The 13,106-nt window shown below is 55.3% G+C and overlaps 1 protein-coding gene across 1 annotated transcript in view; it reads left to right on the forward strand.

Moving 5' to 3' along the window:
* The first annotated feature begins 7,040 nt into the window (after nucleotides 1-7,040).
* SEC14L1 (SEC14 like lipid binding 1) overlaps nucleotides 7,041-13,106 on the forward strand; it is a 34,519-nt gene continuing 28,453 nt past the window's right edge. Inside the window, exons 1-3 of the mRNA XM_059671364.1 lie at nucleotides 7,041-7,197; nucleotides 8,351-8,450; nucleotides 9,464-9,556. Of these exons, the coding sequence (XP_059527347.1) occupies nucleotides 9,494-9,556 (63 nt within the window). The 5' untranslated portion in view covers nucleotides 7,041-7,197; nucleotides 8,351-8,450; nucleotides 9,464-9,493. The remainder of the gene's footprint in view (nucleotides 7,198-8,350; nucleotides 8,451-9,463; nucleotides 9,557-13,106) is intronic.

The raw sequence follows: 13,106 nt of genomic DNA on the forward strand, positions 1-13,106 counted from the left end.
TCGGAGCCCAGGCGCCTCGCTGGCCTGAGCCACACCGCGGTTTACCTGTCTATGGGCTGAGAGGTCATGGGGCTGGTTGGTCAGGAACAGCCCACGTGGCAGAAAACAGCGGGACAGCGGGCAGTTTCCGGACCAGGTGAGCAGACGCATGGAGGCTGGGCTGCGGGGATGGGTCCCAGGGGCCATCTACTCCACACGCGTGCGGGGGGGCCGCTCGAATCGTTGCAGTGTCTCCCTTGAGTGATTGTCTGTCACACTTAGCACCACCTCGGCAGAGGTTTCAAAGGGACGGAAAGGCAGCAAGCCAGGCTGTGATTACTGCTGGACGAGGGGATTAGAGGGATTTCTTCTTTCCGGGTGCTCCGCGTTCCTGCATTGCCGCCTCTCAGAGGTGGCACGTGCCCAGGTTGCTCTCAGCCACAGGGAACAGACAGTCCTTCCTCAAACTGGATTATGCAACGGGGATGTGAGTGCAGGTGACGGGAAGGCCCGCGAAGGAGGCCCCAGGTGTGGCGGGTCGGAGATGCCACCAAAGGCCCACTCTCCTCCGTCCAGCTCTCCTGCCTGGGCCCCAGCACCCCCCCATGGACGCCTGGTCCCCTCGCGAGCACCCTCATGCAGCCGTCCCAGGAGCCAGAGTGGGCACTGCCGCGTCCAGACACAGAAATGGCGCCTCCTTCTTCGGGGTCTCATTTTTTCAGAGTGCAGAACCCTCTAGAAGCCCCTGCGGGTCTCCTGCCCACTCCTAAGCCTGAGCCTGGGAGAAAGGATGCCTGAGACTCCCCCAGCCACCGGCCGGAGCTGGGGCGGCCCCGGCATGGAGCAGGTGGGCGCCTGACCAAAGTCGGGACCTTGGGGAGGATGATGCCACGCAGACAGTCTGCTATGGCGTATATTATTTTATAATTTACAGCTTAAAAAATTACCCTATGTGGTTAGAACCTCAGGCGAGGGCTTTGATGGGGGCTGGGCCCCACGCGTGGGCCCCACGGCTCCTCCATTCACGAAAACTTCCTGCTCTGAATGGGAAATGTGGCCAAGCAGGAGCAAACCCTGCCCCATTTCTGCTGCAGGATATGGCTTTATCGCTGGGGACATCAGGAGCCCAACGGGTCTCACCGGGCAGCCGTGGGGCCCACATGTCGTCAGGGCTGTCTGTCATACAGATCGTGGGAGCCAGGCCATGACCCGGTCTCCCTTCTTGGCCAAGAAAGTCCTTTCTCTTTTTTTTAAATAAATTTTTATTGATTTCAGAGAGGAAGGGAGAGGGAGAGGGAGATAGAAACATCAACGATGAGAGTGAATCATGAATTGACTGCCTCCCGCATGCACTACACTGGGGATCGAGCCTGCAACCCAGGCCTGTGCCCCGACCGGGAATCAAACTGTGAGCTCCTGGTTCATAGGCGATGCTCAGCCCCTGAGCCACGCCAGCCGGGAAAAAAGTCCTTTCTTAAGCTGCCGTGGCTCAAACTTAAGTGCTGCCTTCGCCAGGACCGGGGCTGAGCTTTTATCAGACGGGACTTGACGGAGGCTCCTAACACGCAAGGGCTCGGCCACGATGAATGAGATGGCCCTGAAGGTGGCTCGGACCCAAGCCTTGCAAATCTGAGGCGGTGGGGCACCACGGGGCGGCCCCTCGGATTCTCTTGACTCCCCAAACTTCCTCAGCTGCCTCCTGGCCAGTGGGGACCAGCTGCAGGGAGCTCGGAGCTTTTCAGCCGGGCTGAGGCAAGGGGTGCAGGAACGAAGACGCTGGGTTCACTGTCTTCATCAGAGAATAAGCTTTACATTGTGTCTAGCAGCCGTCTGTGCTGCCAGGACAGAACCATACGTGGATTTAAAGGCAAAGAAAGAAAAACCCCGCTTCATGGTTTTCTCCGAGTTCAGGGTGTCTCTAACTTAATGAGCTGGAGTGACTTGGGCTGGACCCCTGGCTTTCGAGGCTGCGGGGTTCTCACCACCGTGAGGTCATGTGCCAGGCATTATTCTAAATCTCAGAACAATGTGCGGATGAGAGCGTAAATGGACCATTAAAGAGTCATTGGGGTTATTGCCACTTGCTATTTAAAGAATGTATGAGTCAAGCCAATGCACCCTTTCCGCAGGGGCCATATGGAAACGTTTCAGGCCAGTTCCGGTCCTGGTAGTCCGCTCAGCAGCGCGTCTGAGGGTGCGGGCACCTGCATGTATCAGCTGCTCCGCCCGGCCGGCTGGCGGGGCACCACCTGGGCATTCCGGACAGCTCTGTGCTTGTGGGTGAGAGGCTCCCACCACCGCACCGGCTCCTCCTGGAGAGATGCAGCCTGAGGCGAGGGATGCCTGGAGCCCCCAGAAGCTGGAGAGGCAGGAAGGACCCTCCCCTCCAGCCTCAGGAGGGAGCGTGGCCCTGCCCACACCTGGACTTCACCTCTAGAACCTCTGGCCTCCAGACCTGGGAGAGAACCCATTTCTTTTTTCTTTTTCTTTTTTTAAAAAAATATTTTTATTGATTTCTGAGAAGAAGTGAGAGATAGAAGCATCAATGATGCGAGAGAATCATTGATTGGCTGCCTCCTGCACGCCCCGACTGGGGATCAAGCCTGCCACCCGAGCATGTGCCCTGACCAGAATTGAATCTGGGACCCTTCCGTCCACAGGCTAAGGCTCTATCCACTGAGCCAACTGGCTAGGGTGAGAGCCCATTTCTTTGTTACGCTGTCCAGTTCCTGCAGTTTGTTATGGCGGCCCCAGGACATTAGCACGTCAGTGTGGGTGCTTCCTGAGCCTGGGGGGTGAAAGGCCCCCTCTCCCTGCCAGGTCAAGTTCAGAGGCGTGCCTGTGTCCCTGCGGGTGTGGACCAGGTCCTGCAGGCTCTTGGTTTTTCGTCAGAGAGGCGGCTGATTTCTGAGAGCAGTGCACCCCCAGCGAATGTCCTGAGGGCAGCCGCCGGGCACGCCTGGGCACTAGCACAGTCCCTGACAGAGGCCACCCTGGGAGGGAGGCAGGGATCAGACCTGCAACCCAGGTACTTGCCCTTGACTGGGAATCGAACCTGCAACCCCCTGGTGCGTAGGCCGATGCTCTAACCACGGAACCATGCCAGCCGGGGCAAAAATCTACTCTTACACCATGTGTCTTCCCACACTCCGAATTACGGGGCTGAGTGAATATTTGCTGAGCTGACAATGCAATGAATCCATGAACAGATAACGTGGAGATGAAAAGAAAATCATTCTGACAAAGGAAAGCTGGGGAGGAAATTTAAAGTCGCCTCAGGCGGCCGGCCTGGGAGATTCACACACACTACTGCACACTCACACTCACATACACACACACACACACAATACTGCATACTCACACACACTCACACACTACTGCACACTTACACTACTGTGCACTCACACTCACACACACACTACTGTACACTTACACACACTACTGCAACTCACACTTACACACACTACTGCACACTTACACACACTGCTGCACACCCACTACTGCACTCACACACACTACTGCACACGCACACACTACTGCACACACACTGCTGCACTCACGCAACACTACTGCACACTCACACTACTGCACACTCACACACACACTACTGCACACTTACACACACTACTGCACACTGCTGCACTCACACACACTACTGCACACTCACACTACTGCACACTGCTGCACTCACACACGCACACTACTGCACACTCACACACATACTCACATATTACTGCACACACTACTGCACATCACATACACTACTGAACACTCACACACACTACTGCATACAGAAACACACACACTGCTGCATGCACACACACATGCACACGTATGCTCACACACACACACCAAGGAAGGGACACCGGTGGAAGGACAATGTTTGTTCCTCCTCCTCTTTCCTCCTACTTGCTGGCTGGAGGTAGAGGACACATCGGTAACAGCCAAGCAGCCAGACACAAGGAACCTCTGTCCCTGGCGAGGAGGTTGCGGGCTCCCTGCGGCCCCACAGCCTAACCATCAGGCCTGAGCTCTCAGCCTCCTGTGTCAGCACGCCTTGCTGTTTACCCAGAAAATGCTTGGTCAGGAAGATCAGACTGTAAACCAATAAATAACTTCACTGTTTGCTGCAGGAAATCGTGAAAAATAATGTCTGGCTCATCTTGACAAACAACCCCCTTCTCAGGATGACAGATCGCTCCCTTGGGCAAACAGCCCGTTTATCAAACAGCTGTTTTTACTCATCAAGACTCAAATATTCAAGGCTGCGTGCACCAGGCCTGCACTGCCGCATCCCCAGCGCGGCTGCCCTGAGACCCCAGCCTCGAGAGACCCCACACCCCGAAAGGTCCTCTTGGGCCTGCCCCCGCAGTGCTCTCCGCCTGCAGTGGCCAATCCCAAGCTTGGGGCCGTTGGCAGGTGCTGCTGGTCTCTTGGGGGAGATGCCATTGATCGTGGAGGCACCACCCCAGTCCCGGACTTCACCCCCGCCAGAGGGACAGACATCTCCGTCTTGTCAGGACGCCTGTACTTTGGGGTTTCGGTCAGTGGCGGCCAAAGGTGACCCAGCCCACTGTCCATTCCCCTCCGTGCCGTGCCACCCGGTGTGACGCCCTGCGCAGTGTGGTGCGCAGGAGTTTCTTGTGGATTTTGGACACCTGTCCGATAAAACTATTTTAGAAACAACCAGACACACCATCACGTAGACCTCTAAACAAGTGTTTCTTTCAAATTATCCACCTTGCGACGCTGTTCATGTATCTCAATGATACGGCTATTGCTTGAGACACTTTCAAACCCTCTTTTTGTAATGACATCTTGATTTCCCGTCCTCAGTGGTGACAAATCATCTATTTTTGTGAAAAACGTTTTATTATGGATAATTTCAAACATATGCAAAAGTGGGCAGAATGATATAACGCTCAATGACCAACTTAGGACAAATCTTAGTTCATCTAGGCCCTTACTCCTTCCCTTTTCCATTTGGATTACTTTGACGCTAACCCTAGAGACCACATTTTTTCACTCAGAAATATTTCAGTTCATCCAAAAGGTAAGGCTTCTTGAAAAAATATTAGCCCACCTAAAATATTAGTAGTAATTTCTTAATATTATATGATCAAATAGCATTTAAAATTTCCTAATGCATAATTTTTGTACTATTTTATTGGTTAAAATCAAGGTAGGAATAAAGTTCACATATTGGTTGATGTCTCAGGTCTGTTTTTCTTTCACATTTTTTTTTTAAATATATTTTATTGATATTTTATAGAGAGGAAGGGAGAGAGATAGAGAGAGTTAGAAACATCGATGAGAGAGAAACATCGATCAGCTGCCTCCTGCACATCTCCTATTGGGGATGTGCCCGCAACCCAGGTACATGCCCTTGACCGGAATTGAACCTGGGACCCTTCAGTCCGCAGGCCGACGCTCTATCCACTGAGCCAAACCGGTTTCGGCTTTCTTTCACATTTTTGATTGAAGTGAAAAAATGTAGAAAAAAGACATATGAACCTTAAGTGTATGGCTCAATGAATTTCCCAATCTCTGTTACTCTCCCTTTGGAATTTACTTGGTCAAGAACATGTTTGTCCTGTAGTTTTCCACGGCCCTTCTTGGCTGGTGGCCTGTGGTTTCGTTTGGCATGTTCCTTGATCTCTCTTCCCTGTAAATTGCTGGTTACATCCAGAGGCTTATCAGATCAGCTCCGCTTTGGGCAAGGCCATTGGTAGGTGCTACTGTTGACTCCTAGCAGTGGGCTCATGGTTCCCCGGATGTCTCTTTTTGACAGCATCTTTTAAAAAAATATATTGTATTGATTTTTTACAGAGAGGAAGGAAGAGGGATAGAGAGTTAGAAATATCGATGAGAGAGAAACATCGATCAGCTGCCTCCTGCACACCCCCTACTGGGGATGTACCCGCAACCAAGGTACATGCCCTTGACCGGAATCGAACCTGGGACCCTTCAATCCACAGGCCCACGCTCCACTGAGCCAAACCGGTCAGGGCCTGACAGCATCTTTTGAAGGTGCATGTGATGTTGCCAACAGGCCAAAGCCAGGCCAAGCTGGCTGGTGAGCAGAGTGAGTGATCAAGCTGGAAAATGGTGGTTTGAGTTGAAAAGGTGTGATTAAGCCATGACTGACTTTCTTGTGAGGTTGGTGAACTGTCCCCAAAGGAAATTCCAGAACAGTCCCCAAAACATCCTGTGCAGTAGCAGCAGCAAATGTACAGCCACCAGGGTGACTAACGAGAACGGAACAACAGTGACATTGATGGAGAAATTGCACGTTGGTTATAGCACCAGCTTTGCTGTGGGGGCGGGCATCTGCGGTCCCTCTCTAGTCATTCGCTCCTCTCCAGGCCCCCACATGTCACACCATGTATCACACTTGTGCTGTGAAGTGGGAGCCGGGACCGCGCCTCTCCTGCAGAAATGCAGCCCTCAGGTCCCCGCAAGGCAGATCCTGGCTCTCGCCTCAGTCGCACCCCACAGCCCAGACGTGTTGACGGGTTGCTGCTGGGTCCCACCCAGCCCTGGCGTTTGCTTCATCGGCGAGAATGTGGGCAGGGCACTGCAGGGGAAGCCTGCCGCTGCTGAGCCGTCCACAAAAAATGAGGAAGCTCGAGGGGACCGGCAGCTCCGGCCGGCCGTCTGGGGGCAGGGGCTCGGAGCAGACGGGCGAGCCCAAGGCCCCAGCTTTTTGGAAACAGTGCAGACTTCCCTGTTCCGCGGAACTGCTCTCGGCAAGTGCCCGCCACCCGCTTGGCGTTTCGCCCCGCCCCGCCCCTCACCCTGGTCCCGCCCCCATGACGTAACTGGGCGGAGTCAGCGTCCTTCGGCGAGACCAGCCGAACTGCCGAGCCGACCCCGCTCGGAGCTCCTCCCACGCTCGCCGGCCCGGAGTTGGCGCCTGCGCACTCGGCCCCGCCGCGCTAGTCCCCACCCCCTCCCTAGCAACCTTGGCTACGCCCGCCTCCCCCGCCTCAGCCGCGTCCGCGCACGCGCGACGCTTCCGGCCGCTCGGCCCCGCCCGCCCCGTCACCCGTAACAACCACTGGAGCCGCGCCACGCCCCGCCCGCTCCCGCCCACTCCCCCCCGGAACCGGTGGCCGAGCTCCGGCCGCGGGCAGTGGAGCAGCGACGGCGCCGAGGAGCCGCGGGGATGAGCGCCTCCCGCCGCCCCGCGTCCTGGGTCCGGCCCTTCTGACAGAGGTACGCGCGCGTCGCCGCGGCGGGTCCGAGAGCGCCCCCCGCGCGGCCCCTCCGGGCGGCCGCCTCCGCGCCCGGCCCGTCCTTGCCGGCCCCCAAGGCTCCTCTCGGCTCCCCTCGGCCCGGGCCCTCGGCTCCTCTTGGCCCCCCTGTCCCCCTCGGCCCCGAGCCGGCCCTCCTCCCGTCCTTGGCCCGCTACCCCTCGGCCCTCGCCGCCGTTCCCGTACCCGTCGCTGCCTCCCCGCCCCCACCCCGCCAGCCTGCCCACTCGGACACCCCTCCTTGCGGGCAGCGCACCTCCCCGGTCGGCCGGGGCTGGGGGGCCCGCCGGAGCCGCCGCGCTGCACCCCCTGCCCGGTGACCCAGGGCCCGGCCGCCCTGCGATCCTGCTCGGGACGGACTCCCTGGGTTTGACCACCTGGGTCTGGCCATTGGCTAATTCTTAGGGGCCGATTGTCATGCAATAGAGGCTGCCGGGGCCTGGACGCCCTCGGCCGGGTAACTCCGATTCCCACGGAGGACGTTCCCCTGGACCGAGCATCCGACGCGGGGAACTGGCAGGAGCCTGTGAATTAGCAGGGTCCTCGGCGCGGCCCCTCGGGTCCCGCGGAGCAGTGCGCCCTGAGTGGGGACACGGCGCCTCCACCGCGCACGCTGCCTTTTCCACGCACCCGCTCACCCCTTTTTACCCCCGACAGTCAGCCGCCTCCTTACCGGGAGGCACCCTGAACTCACTTCCCCTGTTACATTTAAGAAGATGATGGTTTCCCCCTGCTGTGCACCCACTAAGTAGAACGGGGTCCCAGCATCGGAGAGAAACGACGCTTCCAGCCGAGCGTGGCTCTGCGTCTCATGATTGTAGAACTGGACGTCTTTCAAGGTTATCTCACCCGAAATCGCCTCTTACCGAGGCGACCGGGTCCGAGGGAGGTCACGTGACTGGCCCGAGGTCGCCCGCCGATCGTCCTGAGCAGGTTTCAGGCTGTCGGTCCGGGAGTGCGTGCCCTTTCCCACCGTCGCCGCCTCCCGGCGAGCGATGCTGAGCGGAGGCCCCGGGAAGCCCGGACCTGCCTGGCGGTAGCGCTGCAGACAGCAGTCCCGCGCAGCCTGTCTTTGTGATTGTGTTGTGTTGTGTTGTGTTGTTGTTCGCATCTAGACTTCGGGCTCCTGGAGGATAGTCCACGTCTACCCTTGAGGCTCCTCTCCCCGCACTCGGCGCACAGCAACGCCCTTAATGATCGTCCTCTGCAGGGCAGGTGCGCTCTTGGGATGCATTTTTCTTTCTCACGTTTAAATGGGGGTGGGAAGGAGTACAGTGTATTTTCAGAAAAACCCCTGGGGGCGGGGACTGGCGCGTGGATTTCTTGCCGCGGGAAGGAGGCACCAGCATTGAATTGATTGCTTATCGATATGACAGCTGTTTGAGGCCGGACCCTTCAGAGGAGCCTGTGGCCAGAGTCCTGGGCAGCGCTGCCATTGGAAGACAGGTGTCTGAAATGGTGCTTGTGCGCTTCCAAAGTGGGGGTGGGCCAGTTTCCTTTGAAGCTAGCTTTTTTTTTTAAAAAGAATATATTTTTATTGATTTCAGAGAGAGGAAGAGAAGAATAAAAACCCCAGTGATGAGAGAGACTCATGGATCGGCTGCCTCCTGCACGCCCCCTACTGGGGATGGAGCCCACAACCCAGGCCTGTGCCCTGACCGGGAATCAAAGTGTGACCTCCTGGTTCATGAGTCCATGCCCAACCATTAGCCACACTGGCCAGGCTGAAGCCAGCTTTTGAGGTGTATTCCATAATTTGAGATAACAGTGGTATTCCCCCCCCCCCACTTTGTTCCCCACTTTTAAATTTCTCTGTGGCCCTGCACTTAATATCTTAGAGTGCCACCATTTTTACTTGGCTTCTAGTAGAAGTTGTCTAGGAGGAAACGATTCGGGAGCTGTTTGTATTGTTATCAGAATAATCAGATAGGAACGTTTCACTGCTGGAAAGGACTAACCCAGGGCTGCCCTGGGAAAGGCCCAGCAAGGCGGCTACAGAAGGAGGCCTTCGGGCCTCAGGCCAGGGCCGTTCCCCTCATTCCACTGGGGCTTCCCTCCCCCTCGCTCACCGTCCATTGCCTCCCCGGCCCTTGGTGTCACCTTGGATTTCTGTGTGCTTGGGGTTAGGACCCGTTGTGGTTCCTTCCTACCCTTAGAGTGGGGTGTGACGTACAGATCCAGGCTCAGTCTTCCCCGTCCTGGCTATTTGCCACGTTTGTGTTTTGCAGGTGTGAGAAGATCGCAGGTCCATCACAATCATGGTGCAGAAATACCAGTCCCCCGTGAGGGTGTACAAACACCCCTTCGAGCTGATTATGGCTGTGAGTACTGCGCTTGTCAGTTTCCTCTTTGGTTTCTTATGTTTTTTAAGTGTTTGGATTTGATGATCTATAAACGGATTTGTTGTTTGTCCCCATTGCTCCCTTTGTACTTTGTGTTTTATGCTTATGAACTGTATCTTGATTCTGTGAGATGTTTTTAAACTCGAAGTCTCTGGAAATCAAAATCTGCACGATTGTTTTTCAAACACGCCCCTCAGGGTAACGTCTGAATTTGAGTCGGTTCTCCCTTTGAAAACACAGAAGTGGGATTCTGACCAAATGCTTCTTCCTCTGGGTTTTGCTCTGTTTTTTGTTTGTTAAAGTGGAACAAGGATTCGGAGAGGGTTTCCCCCTCCGCTGCCCTTTTGGAAGAGTGCTGTGGTCATGGGTGAATTCCTTTACCTGCACCCGAGCACCATACGATGGCGTTGAATCGACATGATTCTGATCCCTCTGCTGAATTAGTGTTTGCCCCTAGAATCAAGTTCATGAGTCACATTAGAATTCCAGCAATGGGGTTACTAGTCTTTGTGATCTACCTGAAGAGTGTGGCTGAAAAGAAGCATTCCGCTAGACTCAAAACAACGCAGACATTCCCAGTGCTTTCGGGCCGCTGCAGGTGTTCCTGCCCTCTGTTCAGTGTTGCTGTTAGGTCTAACACGCACACAGGAAATGCTCTGGCCTGAACATGTGCCTTGAGGACGCTGTGAGCTTGAACCAAGGTCGACTACCCCAGCATACCAGCCCCCTGCTAAGCCCCACTGGGTCTCTCTCAGCCCTCCCCCGCCCCTACAAGCAGGCGGCTGGATGTCCTTTCTGTTCTGTACACAACGAAAGTCAGGTGTTTAAGCCCCCACTTCTGTTCTGCGTCCTCGGTGAGGTTTATCCAGACCAACCCAGTTCTGAAAAACAAAACAAAAATTCAAGCCCTCTGAAGGGGATAATTTAGGGTTAGGGCGTGAGATACCGTTTACTCGGCGTGAAGTGGTCACTGGCAGGTGTACAGTTTGATCAGTTTTGACAACAGAGTGGCCACACCTCTGCCAGGATCAGACCCTTTGCACCCGTTCCCCCAGGAAGTTCCCTTGGGCCCCTCTGCCGGGTGTGAGGCTTTTGTTTGTTTCTCTTCTGGTCTGATTTTAGCTCCCTATTGCCCTTAAGGGCCAGAGCTGTTCAGTGTTTATGGCAGCAGCTTATTGAACGGCTTGCTTCCTGCTTGCACGGTCTGTGTGCTGGTTTAGCTTTTGGTTGTAAGAGCAAAGAACCCACTCCCGGGAGCTCCAGGAGGAAGAGGAAAGGGGAAGAGGAAGGGAGGGGAGGGGAGGGGAGGGGAGGGGTGAGGAGGGGAAGGGGGAGCGGAGGGGGGCAAGGACTGTTAGGCTGGTGATAGGAATGGTGCGGAAATGCAGGAATGCGAGCTGGGAGGGGGTTCCTGCAGTGCTGGGGCCTCAGCAACCCCGTGGTGGGCCTCTGTGCGCCCGGAGCCTCTCCCCACCACCAGCTGCTGCTCTGCCCACTCGGCGTGCTCCCTCCCCTGGGTGTCAGCCCACGTGCTTGTCAGCTGCTCCAACCCTGCGGCCCCCATGCCGTGCTGTGGCCTTCCTTGCTGCCTTCTTCCAGTTTCTGAGTGGCCATTGCTTGTCATGCTTCCTAGTTGAGATTCTAGCGAGACTTGGCCTGGTCATCTTCCCCTGGACCGAGGCAGGGACAGAGTTCACTGGCTGCTTCTCACTCTGGGCGGTGCTGCCCAGTGTCTTCGGTCCTGCAGGTCACCCCGCATTCTTCTGCAGACACTGTTTCCATTGGCCAGCCCCGTTCCAGCCCTCTGTGCGCCGGTGTAACCTTCTGAACGCCTTCGCTGCTTCTTCAAGGCCCTCTGTGTCCTGCCCTCTCTGTCCAACCTTATTTCTCATATTAAGCAAAGTTCGCAACACAGAACTTTGACGGTCTCTGTGCCGGTTTGCCGGTTTGCCACTCACAGTGTCGTCTCCTGCCCTCCCCTCTCTTTTGATACTTCCTTCCTTGTCTTCAGTGTTTGCCTTTCCCCATCTGTCTCTGGGAATATTTTTTTTTTTCTTAATCTTCACCCAATGATATTTTTTCTATTGATTTTCTAGAGAGAGTGGAAGGGAGAGGAGAGACAGAGAGGGAGAAACACCGACGTGAGAGACACATCGATGATCAGTTGCCTCCTGCATGTGCTCCTGACTGGAATTGAACCCAAGACCCTGCCGCCTGCAGGCTGATGCTCCAACCACTGAGCTAACTGGCCAGGGCAGTCTGGGAATCTTAGTCTTCCTGACCCACCCCTTCCCTGGACCCTGAGAGGCCTCATGCTTCCCTCTGTGCCTCAGTGTAGGCAGCGTTGTCCTTTTACTTGTTAGTGGAGTTTCTTTTTTCTCAGAGGTTCCTGGCTTTTTTTCTTACACCTTTATAAATTATGCAAAACCCTGTTGACAGATACCATAACAGTAGGTTAAGCAATGTACTTCTGTGGGTTGAATAACCAAAAAGACTATTTGCCAGTGTACCGTTGATTAAATGGCCGCAAGAAAGTGTGCCTTGTTGCTCTTTTCATGCATTTGTTTTATTTTTGTTTCATTATCCGGTGCAATTTTGAGTTGCCAACAGGGTATGACATATTTTATCCCCAATGGAACTGGGTCCCTTATTTATAGTTACTTTTTAACCACTTTGCCAGTCCTGGTGTGTATGCAGGAAGCACCCAAGGATTGTATTGGCAGGTCTGATGCGGAGGCTGCTGTGTAGCAGCTGCGGGAGGCGTGGGGCAGCCTGGCCTGGGGCTGGGAGCCCGCCGTGCCGCCCAGGCAGCCGGTGCTTTGCACGGAGTCGGTCAGAGGCCCGATGGGGATGTGGGCTGGTGGGGAGGCTCCCACTCAAGTTCACTGAAGAGGAGGTCCTGGTGGCCACTGTATCATCGGTCCTTCTTTCTTGGTTTTCAACCTGTACAAGGGTGAAGCAGACAGCTCTGTATATTTCTCCTGGAATCATTTTACATGTTGTAACAATGCATATGATGCATTACAATCCCTGAGAGGTACATTTTGATGTTAGGGCTGTTGGCCTTTATTTTTTAGGAACGTCTTTATGTGTATGTCATTAGCGCTACGTGGAAGATGGGTGCTGTATGTATCTTGAGATGTGCTAAGTCCCCCCTCCACTCAGAAGCCTGCCCTCTGCACTTCTGAGCTCTCCCGCCGGGCTGGGCGGCAGAGTCCGTAATGCCCAGTGAGTCTCAGCTCCGGACGCCCGTTCTCACCGCCCATTCTCTCTTGGCTGCTGCCCCAGGCGCTCTAATTGGAAATCTGAACATGCCACTTGCTAGTTTAAAATTCCTAAGTGGCTGCACCTTCAAGAAGTTCAGGTTCTTGAGCGTGGTCCCCAGAGCCCTTCCCGCCTGCCCCCTCCTTTCTCTATTGCTCATGGCGCATGTAGGCCCCACACCCGCTCCACACCTCGCTCTTGGGGTCCGGGCAGTGTCTGAAGGTCACCTGTACACCAGCCTGCGGATCCCTTTCCCCTCTAGCTC

The sequence above is a fragment of the Myotis daubentonii genome, chromosome 16 (assembly GCF_963259705.1).
Source record: "Myotis daubentonii chromosome 16, mMyoDau2.1, whole genome shotgun sequence".
In the NCBI taxonomy this organism is placed as follows: domain Eukaryota; kingdom Metazoa; phylum Chordata; class Mammalia; order Chiroptera; family Vespertilionidae; genus Myotis; species Myotis daubentonii.